Source organism: Sciurus carolinensis, chromosome 11 (genome assembly GCF_902686445.1).
Source record: "Sciurus carolinensis chromosome 11, mSciCar1.2, whole genome shotgun sequence".
Taxonomy (NCBI): domain Eukaryota; kingdom Metazoa; phylum Chordata; class Mammalia; order Rodentia; family Sciuridae; genus Sciurus; species Sciurus carolinensis.
Window position 1 is genome coordinate 66,415,297 of NC_062223.1, and position 17,259 is coordinate 66,432,555.

Below are 17,259 nucleotides of genomic sequence, written 5' to 3' on the forward strand. Positions count from 1 at the left end.
TCTCTCGTTCTTCTCTTTGTTCGTGTGGCTAAAGGTTTATCAATTTTGTTTATTTTTTCGAAGAACCAACTATTTATTTTGTCAATTTTTTGTATTGTTTCTTTTGTTTCAATTTCGTTGATTTCAGCTCTGAGTTTAACTATTTCCTGTCTTGTACTGCTTTTGGTGTTGGTCTGTTCTTCTTTTTCTAGGGCTTTGAGCTGTAGTGTTAGGTCGTTTATTTTTTGAGTTTTACTTCTTTTATTAAATGCGCTCCATGAAATAAATCTTCCTCTAAGTACTGCTTTCATAGTGTCCCAGAGATTTTGATGTGATGTTTCTTTGTTCTCGTTTACCTCTAAGAATTTTTTGATTTCCTTCCTAATATCTTCTGTTATCCATTCATCATATAATAGCATATTGTTTAATCTCCAGGTGTTGGAGTAGTTTCTGTTTTTTACTCTTTCATTGATTTCTAACTTCAATCCATTATGATCTGATAGAGTACAAGGTAGTGCCTCTATCTTCTTGTATTTGCTGACATTAGCTTTGTGGCATAATATATGGTCTATTTTAGAGAAGGATCCGTGTGCTGCTGAGAAGAAAGTGTATTTGCTCTTGGTTGGATGGTATATTCTATAAACGTCTGTTAAGTCTAAATTATTGATTGTGTTATTGAGATCTATGGTTTCTTTGTTCAATTTTTGTTTGGAAGATCTGTCCAGTGGTGAGAGAGGCGTGTTAAAATCCCCTAGTATTATTGTGTTACGGTCTATTTGGTTTCTAAAATTGAGAAGGATTTGTTTAACATATATGGATGAGCCACTGTTTGGGGCATAGATGTTTATGATTGTTATATCTTGCTGATTTATGCTTCCCTTAAGCAGTATGAAATGTCCTTCTTTATCCCTTCTGACTAACATTGGCTTGAAGTCCACATTATCTGAAATGAGTATGGATACTCCAGCTTTTTTGCTGAGTCCATGTGCATGGTATGTTTTTCCCCATCCTTTCACCTTTAGTCTATGGGTGTCTCTTTCTATGAGGTGAGTCTCTTGCAGGCAACATATTGTTGGATCTTTCTTTTTAATCCAATCTGCCAGTCTATGTCTTTTGTTTGATGAATTCAGGCCATTAACATTCAGGGTTATTATTGAGATATGATTCGTATTCTCGGTCTTTTGGTTCATATTTAAAATTTTATTTATTTATTTATTTATTTTTTGACACATCTTGGTTCCTCCTTTATTTGACAGTTCCTTTAGGATAATTCCTCCCTTTGCTGATATGCTTCTTTGTTTTTTATCTCTTCCTAATGAAATATTTTGCTGAGAATGTTTTGTAATGCTGGCTTTCTTTTTGTAAATTCTTTTAGCTTTTGTTTATCATGGAATGATTTTATTTCATCGTCAAATTTGAAGGTAAGTTTTGCTGGGTATAAGATTCTTGGTTGGCATCCATTTTCTTTCAGAGCTTGAAAAATGTTGTTCCAGGCCCTTCTAGCTTTTAGGGTCTGGATTGAAAAATCTGCTGATATCCGTATTGGTTTCCCCCTGAATGTAATTTGGTTCTTTTCTCTCGTGGCCTTTAAAATTCTGTCTTTATTTTGTATGTTAGGTATTTTCATTATAAAATGTGCCTTGGTGTGGGTCTGTTGTAATTTTGTGTGTTTGGAGTCCTATAAGCCTCTTGGACTTGATTTTCCATTTCATTCTTCAGATTTGGGAAGTTTTCTGATATTATTTCATTGAATAGATTGTTGATTCCTTTGGTTTGTTTCTCTAAGCCTTCCTCAATCCCAATAATTGTCAAATTTGGCCTTTTCATGATATCCCATAGATCTTGCAGATTCTGTTCATGATTTCTTACCATCTTCTCTGTTTGTTCAACTTTGCTTTTGAGATTAAATATTTTGTCTTCAATATCTGAAGTTCTGTCTTCCAGGTGTTCTATCCTATTGGTTATGCTTTCTATGGAGTTCTTAATTTGGTTTATTGTTTCCTTCATTTCAAGGATTTCTGTTTGGTTTTTTTCAATATCTCTAACTGTTGAAGTGATCTTTTGCTTCTTGTATTTGCTCTTTTAACTGTCGATTGGTGCTATCATTCAGTGCCTACATTTGCTCTTTCATCTCATCGTTTGCTTCCCTAATCATTTTAATTATGAACATTCTGAACTCCCTTTCTGTCATTTCTTCTGCCATGCTGTCATTGGATTTTATTGATGTAACATCTAGATTTGTTTGGGGCATTTTCTTCCCTTGTTTTCTCTTATTGTTCAGGAATCAGTGGGTCATTAAGATATTGCAGATTTCCTCTATTGACTTATAATGTTCCTGAAGATTGCTAGTATATCCCCTCTTATCCTTCAGTAGCCTGAAGTCTTGGAGGAAGTTGATAATGCGGAGCTCCACAAAGAAGCTGCCTCTCTAGGGGTGGTGACCCTCAGGTGGCGTATATTCCCTGCTAGTGGGCAGAGGTGCCTTCACTTGTTGACCAGTGGTCATCCAACGGGGAACTAGGCTGCGGGCTGAGGCAAGTCCTGTTTGTGCCTGTGTCTCTGGTTTTACCATCCCTGTGGGAAAACCTCACCCAGCAGGGAAGACTCACTCGGTGGGGACGTCTTGCTGATCAGTTCCCCTCCTAGAGGTTCCCCTCAATCTACAACTACCGCCTGGGCTGGGCTGTCTTCCTCTGCAGCGTTCCCAGGGGCCTGGACCTACCTCCTGGGCCTGGGAGCCTCACCCTTTGCAGGCGAGTCTCCTTAGGCTGCCTCTCCCAGAGACTGTGCCCGCAGTCCTGGAAACTTCGCTCCGCCCCTAGGCATGTCTCTTTGCGGCTCTTTCAGCAAGAAGCCACCTAGCTCCTGGGACCCTGCTCTGCACCTAATCGCCTGGCTATGCGGCCCCTCCTCTGAGCCGCCACCTGGAGCCCCGTACAATAGCTCTGAGACCCAGAGACCCGCCACACACCTCCTCCTCCGGACAGCGGCCGGGTTTCCGATGCAGTCACTAGGAGCCCAAGCAATTCACTTCCCGTCTCCTCCTCCCGCCAACCACCCGTAGCCCTAGGCAGTCACTCCAAGTCCAAGTGACCCGCCCTGTTCCTCCTCCTCCTCCTCGGCATAGCCCCCTGGGTGTTCAGGAGCGGTGGCTCCGAGACCAAGTGACCCACCACGCTCCTCCTCCAGGCAGGCCACCGGTGTTCAGGAGCGGTCGCTTTTAGTCCAATCAACTCACCACTTGCCTTCTCCTCTGGCAACCGCCTGTGGCTCTGATGCGGTCACTCCTAGACCAAGCGACCCGCCGCGCTTCTCCTCTTCCTCCGGGCAACCCCCCGGTGTTCAGAAGCGGTCGTTCTGGGTCTAAACAGCTTGCCACGCAACTCCTCCTCAGGCAGCCGCCTGGAGCCCCAGTGGTTGCTCCGAGTCCAAGCGCTGTGCTGAGCTGCCTCCTCTACCATGATCCCAGTGGTCCGTGTTTACCGCTCCAGTGGGGGGAAGGGCATCTCGCCGAGCAACTCTACTTCACAAAGTTCCCTGCATTCCGGGGCTACTGCCCCATCCGGGACGCCTCCCCAACGGGAGCGACTCACCCAGCTACTTTGAGTTGGTCCCAAGTCTCTCACTATCTCCTCTTTTGAATCTTGCGTCCTGGAGCAACGTGAAATGCAGCCGCCCCCTAGTCCGCCATCTTGAAACTCCCTATTTATTTATTTTTATGTGGTGCTGAGGTTCAAACCCAGTGTCTCACACATGCTAGGCAAGTGCTCTACCACTGAGCTACAACCCCAGCCCTCAGATAGAGTTTGATGTGGGTTTTAGAACACAGTTTTGAGTTGGTTAATAAAATGAATTTAATATCCATTCATTTTTTTTGAAAGCAAAACTTTGACCATGAAGTTATTGCACTGTAGATGGAAAAAGTTCAGTTCATTGGGATGATTTTTCAAAAAGTGTATTAACAAATGTAATCAGTTAAGGCTTTCCTAAATTAGATGTAGAAATAATCAGAATATTGTTGCTTTCATCTTAAGTAAGCTGAACAGCATGTAGAATATGTAAACCCATGAGGTACTTTAAGAAGTATATAGCAAAGGGCTGAATTATATGTAGAAAAAGGATGTATCTCAGTGGAAGCAAGCTTACCTAGCACAGTGTAAAAGACCCTCGATTTGATCCTCAGGAACCACTCATGTACACACAAAGTATAGTAAAAAGCAATTTAGATCTGGCAGTTTAGATCTAACATGTACTTCTCATCTCCAAATTACTCACAGGATTATATCGCCAAAGTTCAGTAATAAGTTGATCCAGTCTTTGATGTCATAGGCTAACTTTGTAACAAGAGTGATAGAAAACAGTGGTTTTCAACCCTGGAGACATTTGGCAATGTGGTTTTAACAACTTGATGGTGGTGGTGGGCTGCATGCTAGCAGCATGTAGTGAGTTGAAGCTGGGAATGCCACATATTATAATATACGAGACAGCACTCCCTCCCCTACTCCATACACAACAAAAAATCATCTATCCCCAAATGTCAATAGCGCTAATGTTAGGGAACTCTGTCTAGACAATGGTCAAGTTCCAAGCCCAGCCTAAGAAACTCTATTTAACCCTCAGTAGTACTTGTAAACCATAACTGAAGTTTAGTGCCAACAGTACCATTTCATTTGTCATTTAAAATCACTGTCTCCGTGGAAAAGCACTCCTTAAATTTCAGCTTGGTATACTAAAGTTATTTCCTTATCGGGGCATAGAGAATGGTTACTTCCATGATGTGATAGATTTTAATACCTCTGTGTATTTTTCTTAGGTTTTCATATGTGTCAATCTTTGGCAGTTTTATAGGATGGGGATTGCCTGTTCTTTCAGTATTCTGTTTTGAAAATAACACTTTTATGTCCTTTAAAATTTAAAAATGTTTAATTGATATATCAATTTTTTCAACTATTCATTTAGAAATAAGTAATAGTTTAATGAGTATCCAGTGTTTTAGTACCTTGTAACTGATTTTCCCCCCAGTGGTACTGGGGATTGAACCCAGGGCCTTACATATGCTAAGCAAGCAGTCTACTACCAAGTTACATTCCCCAAGTGGTTTTTATTTTTTTATTTTGATGCAGGGTCTCCCTAAGTTGCCCAGGCTGACCTCGAACTTGTTGTCCTTCTGCATCAGTCTCCTGAGTAGGTGGGATTTTAGGCATGTGCCTATCACACCCAGCTAACTTTGATTTTATTGACAGGGTCAGGAGAAGGTCTGGGGAAAATAATCCAGAGATTTCCACAGAAAGACTGGGATGATACACCTTTTCCACAGGGAATTGAATTGGTAAGTTTATGTTGTACTTATTATTGTACTTTTAAAATTAATTTTTCTTTTTATGTTTTATTTCTGTTTATATTGTTAAATTTCTTGTTAAATAATTTGATGATTTATCTGCAACATAGCACTAGAAATAATTTTCTTTCCTGCTAGGCCTGTAAATATAATTCCCTTTAAATATATTGATTGTGGAATGCCTGTTATGCTATTCTTTTCTTCTATTTAAATTTCTGTCCATCATTATAGGTGAAATTGATGATCTTTATGGACTCAGGAACAGAAAAATCCCTCTGATTCCTTAGTAAAAATCTTAGCCTAAGTAGTTTAAGGAATTGTTTATCACTAGGCAAATTTTATTATTTTATTTTTCCCTGAAATTTCCTGGTTCTTGTTTAAGTGAAAATGAAACAAAACAAAAAAGGCAAAAAGAAACCAAAAGTTTGTTTTATGGTGACCAGCCATAGTTTGAGTTTGGTCTCGAAATCACAAACCTGAATTATTTTATTTTTAGCTATAGTGTTTGTAGGTTGCTTTATAGTAGTGCAATTCAACTGACTTTGGGGGAGGAACAGTATGTGATAGAAGTGCAGGCCGTGGAGCAGACTACCTGGGTTGAAATCCCAGTTGCATTGTATGACTTTTGACACGTTAATTTACTTCTTTGAATAACAGAGTCATTTATAAAATGAGAATGATGGCAATAATAACTCATAGGGTTGTTGTAAAGATGAAGTGGAAAAAATGCACAAACAATGCGTAGAACAGTATCTTCCAAAAAATAAATGCTTAATAAATGAGGCAGATGTTTATTATGACTGTTCATCATTTCTCACCACCTTAACTCAGAGTTCATGCTTTTGTTAACATGTATCAGAAAGGTCTATGAGGAATAAAATGAATGTTGAAAATTATAATTTTGCTTATTCTAGCTAATGACTGTCCCATTCTGTTTTACTGAGGATACACTGCTGAACACTTAGTTTTGATTGTCATAACCCAGCCATATAAAGAAGGCTGTGGGTTTGTAGGCCCACAGCAAGGGTAAATCTTGAATTTTGGCATTAAAAATAGGGAAGGAATGTGAGGACCCAAGGAAAAGTGGCTGTTTGGAGAGCCCCCTGCATTCCTTTCTTTTCTCTCCCACATGCCTTCACATACCAGTAATTGGCTTACTGTGTGAATAAACAGGCATTTGTACTATAATAGCTTTTAAACCCTGTTTTAGCTAACCTTTTTAGTGATGACTGAAAAGGTAAAATTGGATGTTGGGGACCTGTTGGAAAGTTTTGAGAGTTCCTACCTCCCTTCACATCAAAATGTGGAGGGCTAAAGAGGTATATCAATTTGACTATATGAACAATGAACCACTTTAAGTTTCAAGACTTTACAGGGGTATAAACAGATCATAGATTGGCATAGCTCTGTAGCTAGGACTGAGAAAGGATACTTTTTATATTTTGAAAACCTGGGAAATAGATGTTTATGATGCCTCTGAGGCAAGGGAGAAACATACATACATATTGATTTTACTACTTAGTAAATGGAAATTTTTAATTTTTATTTTGTATGACAGATACTGCCATGTTCAAGTGCTGCTAGTGTCTGTTCAATAATGGGGTGGAGTTGTATGCAGCTGGATTAGTGAAATGGAGGAATCAAGAGGTAGATAGCACTTTTCCTCGCTTAGATAACTTTTTTTGGGTGGGTACCAGGGATTGAATTCAGGGGCACTAGACCTCTGAGCCACATCCCCAACCCTGTTTTGTATTTTATTTAGAGACAGGGTCTCACTGAGTTGCTTAGTGCCTTGCTTTTGCTAAGTTTGACTTTGAACTTGTGATCCTCCTGCCTCAGTCTCCCTAACTGCTGGGATTACAAGCATGCGCCTCCATGCCCAGCTAACTTTTTGACTGATTCTTAGTATAGCATTTAAAAAATTGGGGGGCTAGATCAGTATTTAAAGGACAATTTATTTGTTGGATTATGTTGAAAATGTTCTTATTCCCTACAAATTTAATGTCTATTGTGCTTTGTCAAGTACAAAAAAATTCTTACATCTATTAACACGTTTTTAAACAGAATACATTACTGTTAGCTTTTTGTTTGTGTGTTTTTAATTATTACATTGTACTGTTCTTTCATGTTAGGTATGATTTTGTATATGAACAACAATAACTTAAATTACTGTGGTATACTATGTGATCTTGAGTAACTTTTAAACTTCAAGACCAAAGATAGACATAATAAAAGTCTGAATTGATCTGGTTTAGTCCCTAAGTGGTTTGTTGATTCCAGGATAATGGTCACTCTTCTCTGATGACATACAGTAAAAAAACCATATCCTTTACAACATGGAATGACTTTTAGTGTGTAGCATTAAAGTAAATATCTAACAGTTGTATGGCATTGATAGACTATGATAGACTAACATAAATTAGATAATTGATAACATTATGTTAATTTACAAATAAGTAAACTGAGGCTTAAGTTTAAATAATTTCAGCAAGGTCTAACAGGTAGAATGCAGCAGAGCTAGTATTCAAACTTAGATCTTCTGACTCTTAGTTTTAGCCAAGACATGGGAATATTCTTGGAGTTACAGATTAAGCTATATTAGCAGTTGCACTTTAGTATAAGAACTGAGGTTGAAAAATGTTAAAAGAATGCTAATTGTGTTAGGTTTTCATCACTATAAAATATACATGATACAGACTACTTATGAAGAAAAGAAAGCTTCTTTAGTTTACAGTTTTGGAGGTTCACATTCCAAACAGTATAGCACAGGCTCAGTGGTAAGGGCTGCCTCTTGACTGTAACACTTCATGGCACAGGTAGCCGTGGGAGGCGTGCATGCAGAAGCAAGCCATTACAACCTCATCCAGGATCAGAGAGAATGGGATGGGGCAGTCTTGCTCCTTTCATAACAACCCTTTCGTGAGAAATACCTCATGCCCCAGTGACTTAAGGATCTCCCACTATGACCCACCTCTTAAAGGTCCCATCACCTCCCAGTATCAATACCTATAGACTAAGCTTTCATTCACAGTGAACCCTTGGGGGATACCCATATTATATGCAAACCATAGCACTACATTATTGAATATATATCAACTTTACTTGTTTATTTTATCTAAGGACAAATATGGGTTCAGAGCATAATTTTTTATTGAAATTATTTTCTGTTGCCACCTCTTCTTCCCACATAGCATATATTTGATGTACTTAAATTATAAATGAAAGAAAGAGTGTGTGTTCAGCCTGAAGATTAAACTTTATGATTTGTGGAAAAGGGCTTTAAGTATTCATTCATAATAAATCAAATCTCAGGTTTAATTTAGAGGATGCTGAATTTATTCTTTCTGTTTTTACGTAAAGAAATTGCCTTCTTTTTCTTCTGTTTAGAAGTGGTAAACTTTAATTTGGACAGATTTTAAAAATAAAAATATGAAAATAAGCTAAACCAAACATAATGACTACTTTTCCAATTCTAGGATATTTTTGTCTTTTTCTTGTGCTTTTTAGGTATACACAGAAACCACAGACAGTCATATAAATAAAGTTGAAGTTAATTTTAGTGACAGTATTTCAAAGAAAATTAAAGAATTGTTTTCCAAAGGCATTCTATGGCTAACAATCTATTTATGATTATGGGAACAAATGTTTTTATTGGCTAGGTCTTGGATGTTAGCAAAACAGTATTGTTTTGGCACTACTTTTTAAGATGCTGTCTCAGAAGTGAATTTTTATTTCATAATTCAGAAAATATGCCATAATCTTCACAGAATAACTTAATTGAGGCATTTGTAACATGTCTAATTTTCTTAGAACACTAAACTACTGTGAAGTATTTAAAGTGATTAGTTCAGTTATTTAAATTATATATTAATGATTTGAATTTCTTTAGTTTGAATCCAGTCTTCTATAAGCATAACTGAGGGAGAAGAGGGAAAGAAGCTGGTATTCATCATTTTGTAGATATAGCTTCAATATGAGATGCTATAGGAGAAATAAGCATAAGCACCATGTAATGCTTTAATCCTTTACACTGTTTAGAATGAGATGAGTGTAACAAATGGGATAGTGGCCATCCATTTGACCTAGATATAAATTCTGTTTGGTCAGGGAACTAAGTATAGAAAGGATGAAAGGTAATTTTCTCCTGATTTTGAGGAGAAATATGCATAAAAGGAGAATGAAAAATTGTAAACACATTGCATGACATAACTAGCATTTACAAAAATTTTGAAAGTTTGAAGTTATGGACCCTTTGTCTAAGAATATGAAATATAATAGGTAAACATGTAAGTTCCAGAAGGTAAATATAAAAAACTGGCTGTATAAGTCATTATTTAGAATAAAGATAGATAAGATGCCAGCCAGAGAGTTTTGAGAAATACAAGAAAATAGCTTTAAAAAAATTATAGAAGATACCTATGAAAGATACTGTTGGTAACATCTAGAACCTGTGTGCTGGAGTATGAAGCTAGGTGTTGAATTCAATGTTAAAGATGGTTCAGGGCTTACCAGGAAGGACTTTGGTTTGAAGGCTGAAAACATAACACTACTGGTATGAAGTATGAAAATGTGGCTTTAAAAACATGCTAAGGACTACAAAAAAGATTTTTAAAAGTCATGTTTACAACAAAGCACGTCTGTATAAAGGCAGTTTAAGCTAGAAAGTGGTAGTTTTAGCTTACATTTTTGTTTTCCACCCCCATATTGTCATCTCTTTGAAATAATAGAACCACATGGCAGGGATCCTGGATAGAGTCCAGAGGGTATATCTAAAGTAGTAAATCCTCTCAATATCTCTGAGGAAGAAAATAGTCAGTCTTTATTATAAGCATCTCACACTCTTCCATACTCACTGAAGTGGTTTGCTTATCCCTTACTAGAATTTCAGTTACTCTCAATTCTGCTTAGTGCATATGGATAGCTTCAGTTATATTAGAGATGCCTTTACAGTCAGCTACTTCAGTACTCCTTTCAGAACCACCTTTGGACAAGACTTTCTTTGCCATGCTGGGGTTCTTCTCTATCTGGTGTTTTTAGGCCATAGACAGCTGCCTAAAGAAGATGCAGAACTACATAGGCCTGACCCACTGTAAATCTGTGTTGTTTGCAAACAACCTGGTTCTCATTCCCACATAGGGCCATTTCTCATGCAGTTGTCTGTCATATCATCCCTATGGGTTATTCTGTACATTTTAAGTTCTAATTCTTTTTTTCTATTCCTATTTCCGTTGATCTCGTTTCTATTATATCTGTAGTCCTCTCTAGAATTTGTGTGTGTGTGTGTGTGTGTGTGTGTGTGTGTGTGTCATGGGGGATTGAACCAAGGGCTTCACACATGCTAGGCAAGCACTCTACCAGCTGAGCTACTCCCCCAGCCCCTAAGAAAACCTCTTGTTTTTATCTGTTATCTACTATCTTAGTTCTTCTTCATTATAAAATGTTTCAAATGTTCCTTCTTTTGTTATCTCCATTTCTCTAAAAGACTAGTATGGAGAAGCAAAATGGAATCTGGAATTTAAAAATATTGAGCAAAGTTAATTTAACCCTTTCTGATAACATTTTTTTCCTACATGGATGATGTTATCAAGTGATCATCTGTTAGTATTTTAATAAATTATAATGTTCTGATTTCTTGTCATCCACTCTCACTTCACATATCCATTTCACTCACATTTCAGAGGACTATTCTCAAGTATACTGTTTATGCCCTCTGCAATCTGAAATCACAGAGTTGAAGTTTAGTAATTTTTTTCCTGAATTGGTTAAGATGACACTAGCCAGTTTATAATAGATAAACTTAGAAATCTTGCTGTCTTAACATGATTGAACACTCCCTCACCCCACCCCCTCCTCTTACTTACATGGAAGTTACTTAGTGGCAGTAGGGCAGACCAGAGTGGGGTTGCCATCTTCACAATGTGGTTCTCGGGGTCATCTTGGGTATCAATTAGCATTCAGTTTACAGGGAGTAAGAGACATGGAGGATCATAAAAGTAGGTTTTGTGGGATGTGCCTGGAGGTGGTGTAAATCATTTCTACCATAGTCCATCAATCAGAAGTTAGTAACTTGACCACAGTTATCTGTAGTAGGAGGCTGGCAGATAAAGCCTAGATGTGTGCTTAGGAGAAGAGTAGAACAGATTTAGTGAACAGAAGAAAGATCTTTTCCACTATTATAATTTTTCTTGGGTACTTTCTTTTTTGACATCACTAATAACAGTCTTTGTGGTATACTTTTAAGTAAATATTTGGTCTTTGTCCCTATATCTTGGCACAAAGCTCCTTAAACTGTTGGAATTTACTGGCTGTGTGCTGGAGCTAATGGTTCAAGAGACATAGATAGCTTCAGGGTGGGGGATGGTCATCAGAGGAAGCAACTATGTGATTAGAAGGTTGGAACTTTTTAACCCCACGGGGTAGAGGAGAGAAAGAGATTGAGTTTAGTCTTCAGCAGACAGAGATTTACTCAGTCATGCCTACTTAATGAAACTTTTATACCCCTTCCCCTAAGGACAGGATTCATAGAGCTTCCAGGTGGTGGACACATTGATGTCCTGAAAAGGGGCTTACCCACAGAGTGCATGGAGTCTCTACACCACCTCTTCTCCCACCATGCATTGCTTTATGCATCTCTTCCACTTGACTGTTCCTCAGTTGTATCTTTTATAATAAATGAATAAATGTGTGTATTTTCTGGAGTTCTGTGTGTCATTGTAGTAAATTTTTGCACCACAGGCAGGGAGTCATAGAAATGCCTGAATTTTGGGCAGAAGTGTGGGTAACCTCGGTGCCCCATGTGTGACTGACAACTAAAGTGGGGGCAGTCTTTTGGGCCTTAGCGCTAGACCTGTGGGGTCTGTGTTAACTCGCGGTAGGTAGTGTCAGAATTGAATTGAGTTGTTGGATAACATAGTTGCTTTCAGAATTGGTTGGGGTTAGAAAAACCCTACATTTGGTATTAGAGAAAACAATATAGACTTCATCATATTGTATATTTTCCCAATTTCAGTTCCAGTTACTTCTCATTTTCCATTATTCATAAGACTTACTTTTTAGTTTTTGTGTGTGTTTTATTTTCTCTGGAAAATGGTGGTATCCTGCCAATCATTTGTACCTGACTCCCAGTCATGCCTTTGCTTATACTTTTCTGTAATTCCCGTAACCTAACTGTATTGCCTGTATGGTGCAGGCAAAGTCAATCCATATTTTGGTCTCTTTTGCTAATATTAGGTTTTTATTGTGGGGTGAGTTTTGGAACAGATAGTCTAGAAGGTTAAATCAAAGGTAGTTCTTGCATAATTTCTCTTCCTGCTTTGTTTCCTATATTTACATGGAAACTAGCATAACTGTATATTCAAACTAGAATGCTTTTGAGAATGAATGGAAGAGAATTGTGAAAACATGTGTAAAGGGGTACTATCTAGAGCAAATTGATTTGTATGATTACTTATGTATATATATGTATAAGGCTCTTTATGGCAAAAGATTGGCAACTACATAAATGTCCCTTAGTAGGGGACTGGTTGAATTAGTGCTGGTGTAGCCAGTCAACAGAACATAACATCACTGATGAAAAGGGTGATATAGAAGAACATATACAAATGGCTAATAAATATGTGAAAATATGCTGATATAACAACTCATCAGGGGATTGTAAATCTAAATCACACAGAGATACCAACTCATGTCCATTAGTATGGCTGTTATCAAAAACCAGAAAATAGGGCTGAGGTTGTGATTCAGCGGTAGAGCACTTGCTTAGCATGTGAGGCATTGGGTTCGATTCTCAGCACTGCATATAAATAAATGAATAAAATAAAGATCCATCAACAACTAAAAAAATATTTAAAAAAAAAAAAAACCCCAGAAAATAGCAAGTACTGATGAGGGGGAAATTAGAATCCTTATGCCAACCTCCTGCCTCAGCCTCCTGAGCTGGTGGGATTATAGTTGTGTGCCACCTCTCCTGGGTTGGAGTAAAACTCTTAAAAAATAGTTTATCACTATACCACAAAGGTGGAAAGTCAGATAGCAAGAAGGTTCATTTTTGTCTCATTGGTTTCCCTTGGATCTCTAGACTCTGTGGATGTCCTTTGGACCTTCTGTATTTTGCTTTTTACCTTTAGTGAGGAGGAGGGCAGTCTAGCAACCATTCAGCTTGGAATGCAAAGCTTTCCCAGGTGTTAACTGTTTTGCCTGATGCCAGGTCATCTTCTGCAAATCAAATTTTGGATATTTCAGATCTGTGGGATGACTTTGACAACAAGACTTTTTCCTTTAGCCAACTTTAGGTATTAAAAACATTATATGTGAAAGATTTTGTGATATGGAAGAAAGAACACTGAATTCTGGGATTTTATGTATCTATCAGGATGTGTGTGTGTGTGTGTGTGTGTGTGTGTGTGTACATATAAACAATTTGCCTATACAAAGCAATGGGTATTTAGCAAGAGCATCAACTTTCTAGGTCATATAATCTATTTTCAAAAGTATGTAGAGAATCATAATTTTATACTGGAGGGTTTATATCAACCCTCTCCTGCCCATTCTTGGTCTGATAAAATTCTTTGATGACTAGACATCCTATTTAATATGAAATATGCTCACATATTTTTGAGTTTGTTGTTCTTATGCAGTGTTCCCAGTTATGGGTATTACTGTTCTTTCTTTATAATTTGGCCTATCTTAAAGTACCTTTAAGCTCACTAGAATAACTTGCAGATGTGTTCATTTTAAAAAGTAAAGTATTTGGTGGCCTCTAGTGGTACTTGTGTGTCTATAAAAAGTTACTAATATCACCAATACACAAAATTTTAGAGTGAGAATATTACTAACGTGACATTATAAGCCAATATGTATATTTGTTGAAGAATTGTTTTAGTCTTTGAGAACTAAAATTTTATTAATAAGTTATAAATTTATCAGTGATATGGCTATGTCTGTCTACTGTTGCAGCAAATTGTCATTTCTGGATTTCACGTACCTTCAAGAAGTGCCTTGGAATTGTATGCATATATCTACATTGGAAGTTTTTCTATGTGGCTTGTACTTAATGTTTAGTAATAGTTTACTATTGCATTGCACTGAGAAGAATGGAGATGATAGGAGTGATTTCTGATATCTTAAATAAAAGCTAAAATAACATTAACATTACATGTATTAATCATAAAGATAATAGTCCTTAGTAAATTTTATTTCAATAGCTAATTCTGACTAGCTTAAAGTCATTTTAAGTTAGGCCAAGAATTATCTGGAATCTGAACTGTATGTGGAAATTTAGATCATTTTGAAACTTGGGAAAATTTGTATAGAGTCAATATTTAGAAAACCAAAGAGAAGATGACGGTTTTAGGAAATTAAATTTAAGTGCTGAAATTAATTTCCATTCTAAAAATAAGAAAATCTAAAGCTATTTAATAGCTTATTCAGTATCATATGGCTATTTAATAGTTGCTAAGATGATAGTAGAACCCTGGTCTTTTGACTCTGTTAAAGTTTTTCTAACAAATAAAACACTCATTATATAATATTGAGGCAACTGATTTTGGAACTATTTCCCTGCTACTTAAATTTTAAAATATTAATAAGTCTTAGATTCTTATATATCTGAGTTGAAAAGAGGCACAGGAAGACTCTGTTCATCAGTAATATCTTCCACTCTTGGAATCAACTAGACCTTTTTCTGTCAATGTTTTTGCAGTCCTGGGGATAGAACCCAGGGCCTTGTGCATTAATACTGTTCTACCTAGACATTGTCTGTAATTTTATCTCATGGAACAGCCTGTTGCTTGTTGATGACAGTGACAACTTTGAGCAAAATGACAATGTCATTCTGGCATTACAAAAAGTGAAGAATTGTTTTCTGAACATGAAAAAGCACTGAGGGTGGAGCCCAGAAACTAATAATTTGGACGTCGGTAGGTCACTGGTGTTTTTTTTTGTTGTTGTTGTTGTTTGTTTTTTAAATCATTAAAGAACTGGCTTTTAAATACTTACAATATTTTTTTGGTAGCTTCCTCATTTGTCCAGACTTTTGCTTTAAAATTTACAACTGTTTTGAATATTTAGGTATGATCTGATGTCAGTTCATTCAGTTAGCAGGTATTTTTGAATGATTACTAGGTTCCAAAAACTGAGATGGTTCAGTTATTTAAGATACAACTGAACCAAATAAAACCCTCCTCTTTTTAGAACTTAAATTTCTAGTGGGAGAAACTGGCATTAACCATAGTAAATAAATTATATAGTGTGTGATAAGTACCACAAAATAATTACTATAAAAATTATAAAGCAGTAATAGGCAGAGTAGTGGCCTATTAATTTGTAAATAAACAAGGCACCAGTTGTTTGTTTCTGTTTGTCACACAGAATCCTAGAAAGGAGATAAACTAGGTTAAATACCTTTTAGCAATTTGTATACATTTTATATTATCAAACAAATTGAAACTATATGCTTTTAACCTTATTGAATTTTTAAAAAAATTCTTTAAAGTATATTATGATATATGGAGTCCATAAGTGATAGATATCAGTTTCTTGGCTTAAATTAGCTATTACAGAGTTAATAGGTGACCTATTTGTATATGATACAAAATTTTCAAAAATATTTATATTCTATGAAAAGATAGAGAAAAAGGATAGAAAATGCAGAATCATACTTCTGCAGTTGATCATTAAAGTAAGTTAACTACAAATATAAAACTAACCATGTATCTGAGCAGTTGTTTAACTGGTACTAGACTTTTCAACTGGGAATTTTAAGGAAAAATGATTCTGTGTACTTTCAAAACCAGGGATTCCCCCCAAAACTGATAGTTAGTATACAAAATACAACATTTGAGCATTTATTCTTTTAATACAATTCATAGGTATAATCACTTTTTTAGATTCATATAATTGCTTAGTATATAAATACAGGAATATAGAAACAAGGTGAATTTATCCTTTGATATCACTAATATTTACTGATTGTCTTTCATTCATTTTTCCCCCTGCCTGATAAAGATTTGTATAAAAAGGCTGACTGGAAGGTTATGATGCAGCCTGTGGTTATTGATAGACATTTCTGTAAAAGTCCTTCGTGTCACAAGAGTATGAACCTCATTTAAAGTCATCACTGGGGTAATGATGAAAATGTTGTTGAGTTTGGAAGAAACCTTAAAGATTTCCTGGTCAAATTCCAACCTTTTTTGGTGATTAAATCAGTTTGTATGCAATATTCTTGCCAAATGGGCATCTAGGTTTAGTTATTATTAAATACTTAACAGTGATCTCTTCAACTTAAAGTATTTTCATGCTTATTACATTCTGGCCAATGTGTTAGGTGCTAGGAATACAATGACAAGACAGATGTGGTCCAGGCACTCATAGACTCATTATAGTAGTATTTTTATGGTGATAATGAACTTTTTCTTGTATGTATACTCAGCTTTATAGTCTTATATACATTATCTTTGAAGATCTTTTCCCCCCATGAATTTTAGAATTACCCTGACCTATGTTAAAGTCTAGTTGTTACTGTGCTTGAAAGTACTATGAGATCTTTTTCCAAATGCCTGCTTGCTAGATTTGTATTAAAATACATAACACTCAAATTTCTTTTTCTAAGAGTTTCAAGTCCTAAAATGTCTGGATGTGTCATGAAGTTATAAATATAGAACTATTAATGTAATCAAATTGAATTTTCTGAAACTTATATAGGGCAGAATGTAGGGTATTATGGTCCCATTTAAGTACATTATGTGAAAGGCGAGATTTATTTTAGATACTCTGTCTAGTTGAAGTGGCTAAGATGGTAACCTGATTCTGTGTAATGCTGGATTTTTTTTGTTTCTCTTTCTCTCTCTCTCTCTCTTACTGTGGCAATGTAATTTTAGCATCTTTAGCCTTTCAAAAAGAAATTTCAACTCTGGAAAATCTTTGGACCTTATTTCTTCGGCCTT

General features: G+C 36.4%; 1 protein-coding gene across 2 annotated transcripts in view; it reads left to right on the forward strand.

Annotated features, from left to right (window-relative positions):
• The window catches only part of Sbf2 (SET binding factor 2), a 456,025-nt gene that overhangs the window by 82,543 nt on the left and 356,223 nt on the right, over positions 1-17,259 (forward strand). For both annotated transcript variants that reach the window (XM_047516120.1, XM_047516121.1), the window contains exon 2: positions 5,223-5,308. In XM_047516120.1, the coding sequence (XP_047372076.1) occupies positions 5,223-5,308 (86 nt within the window). The remainder of the gene's footprint in view (positions 1-5,222; positions 5,309-17,259) is intronic.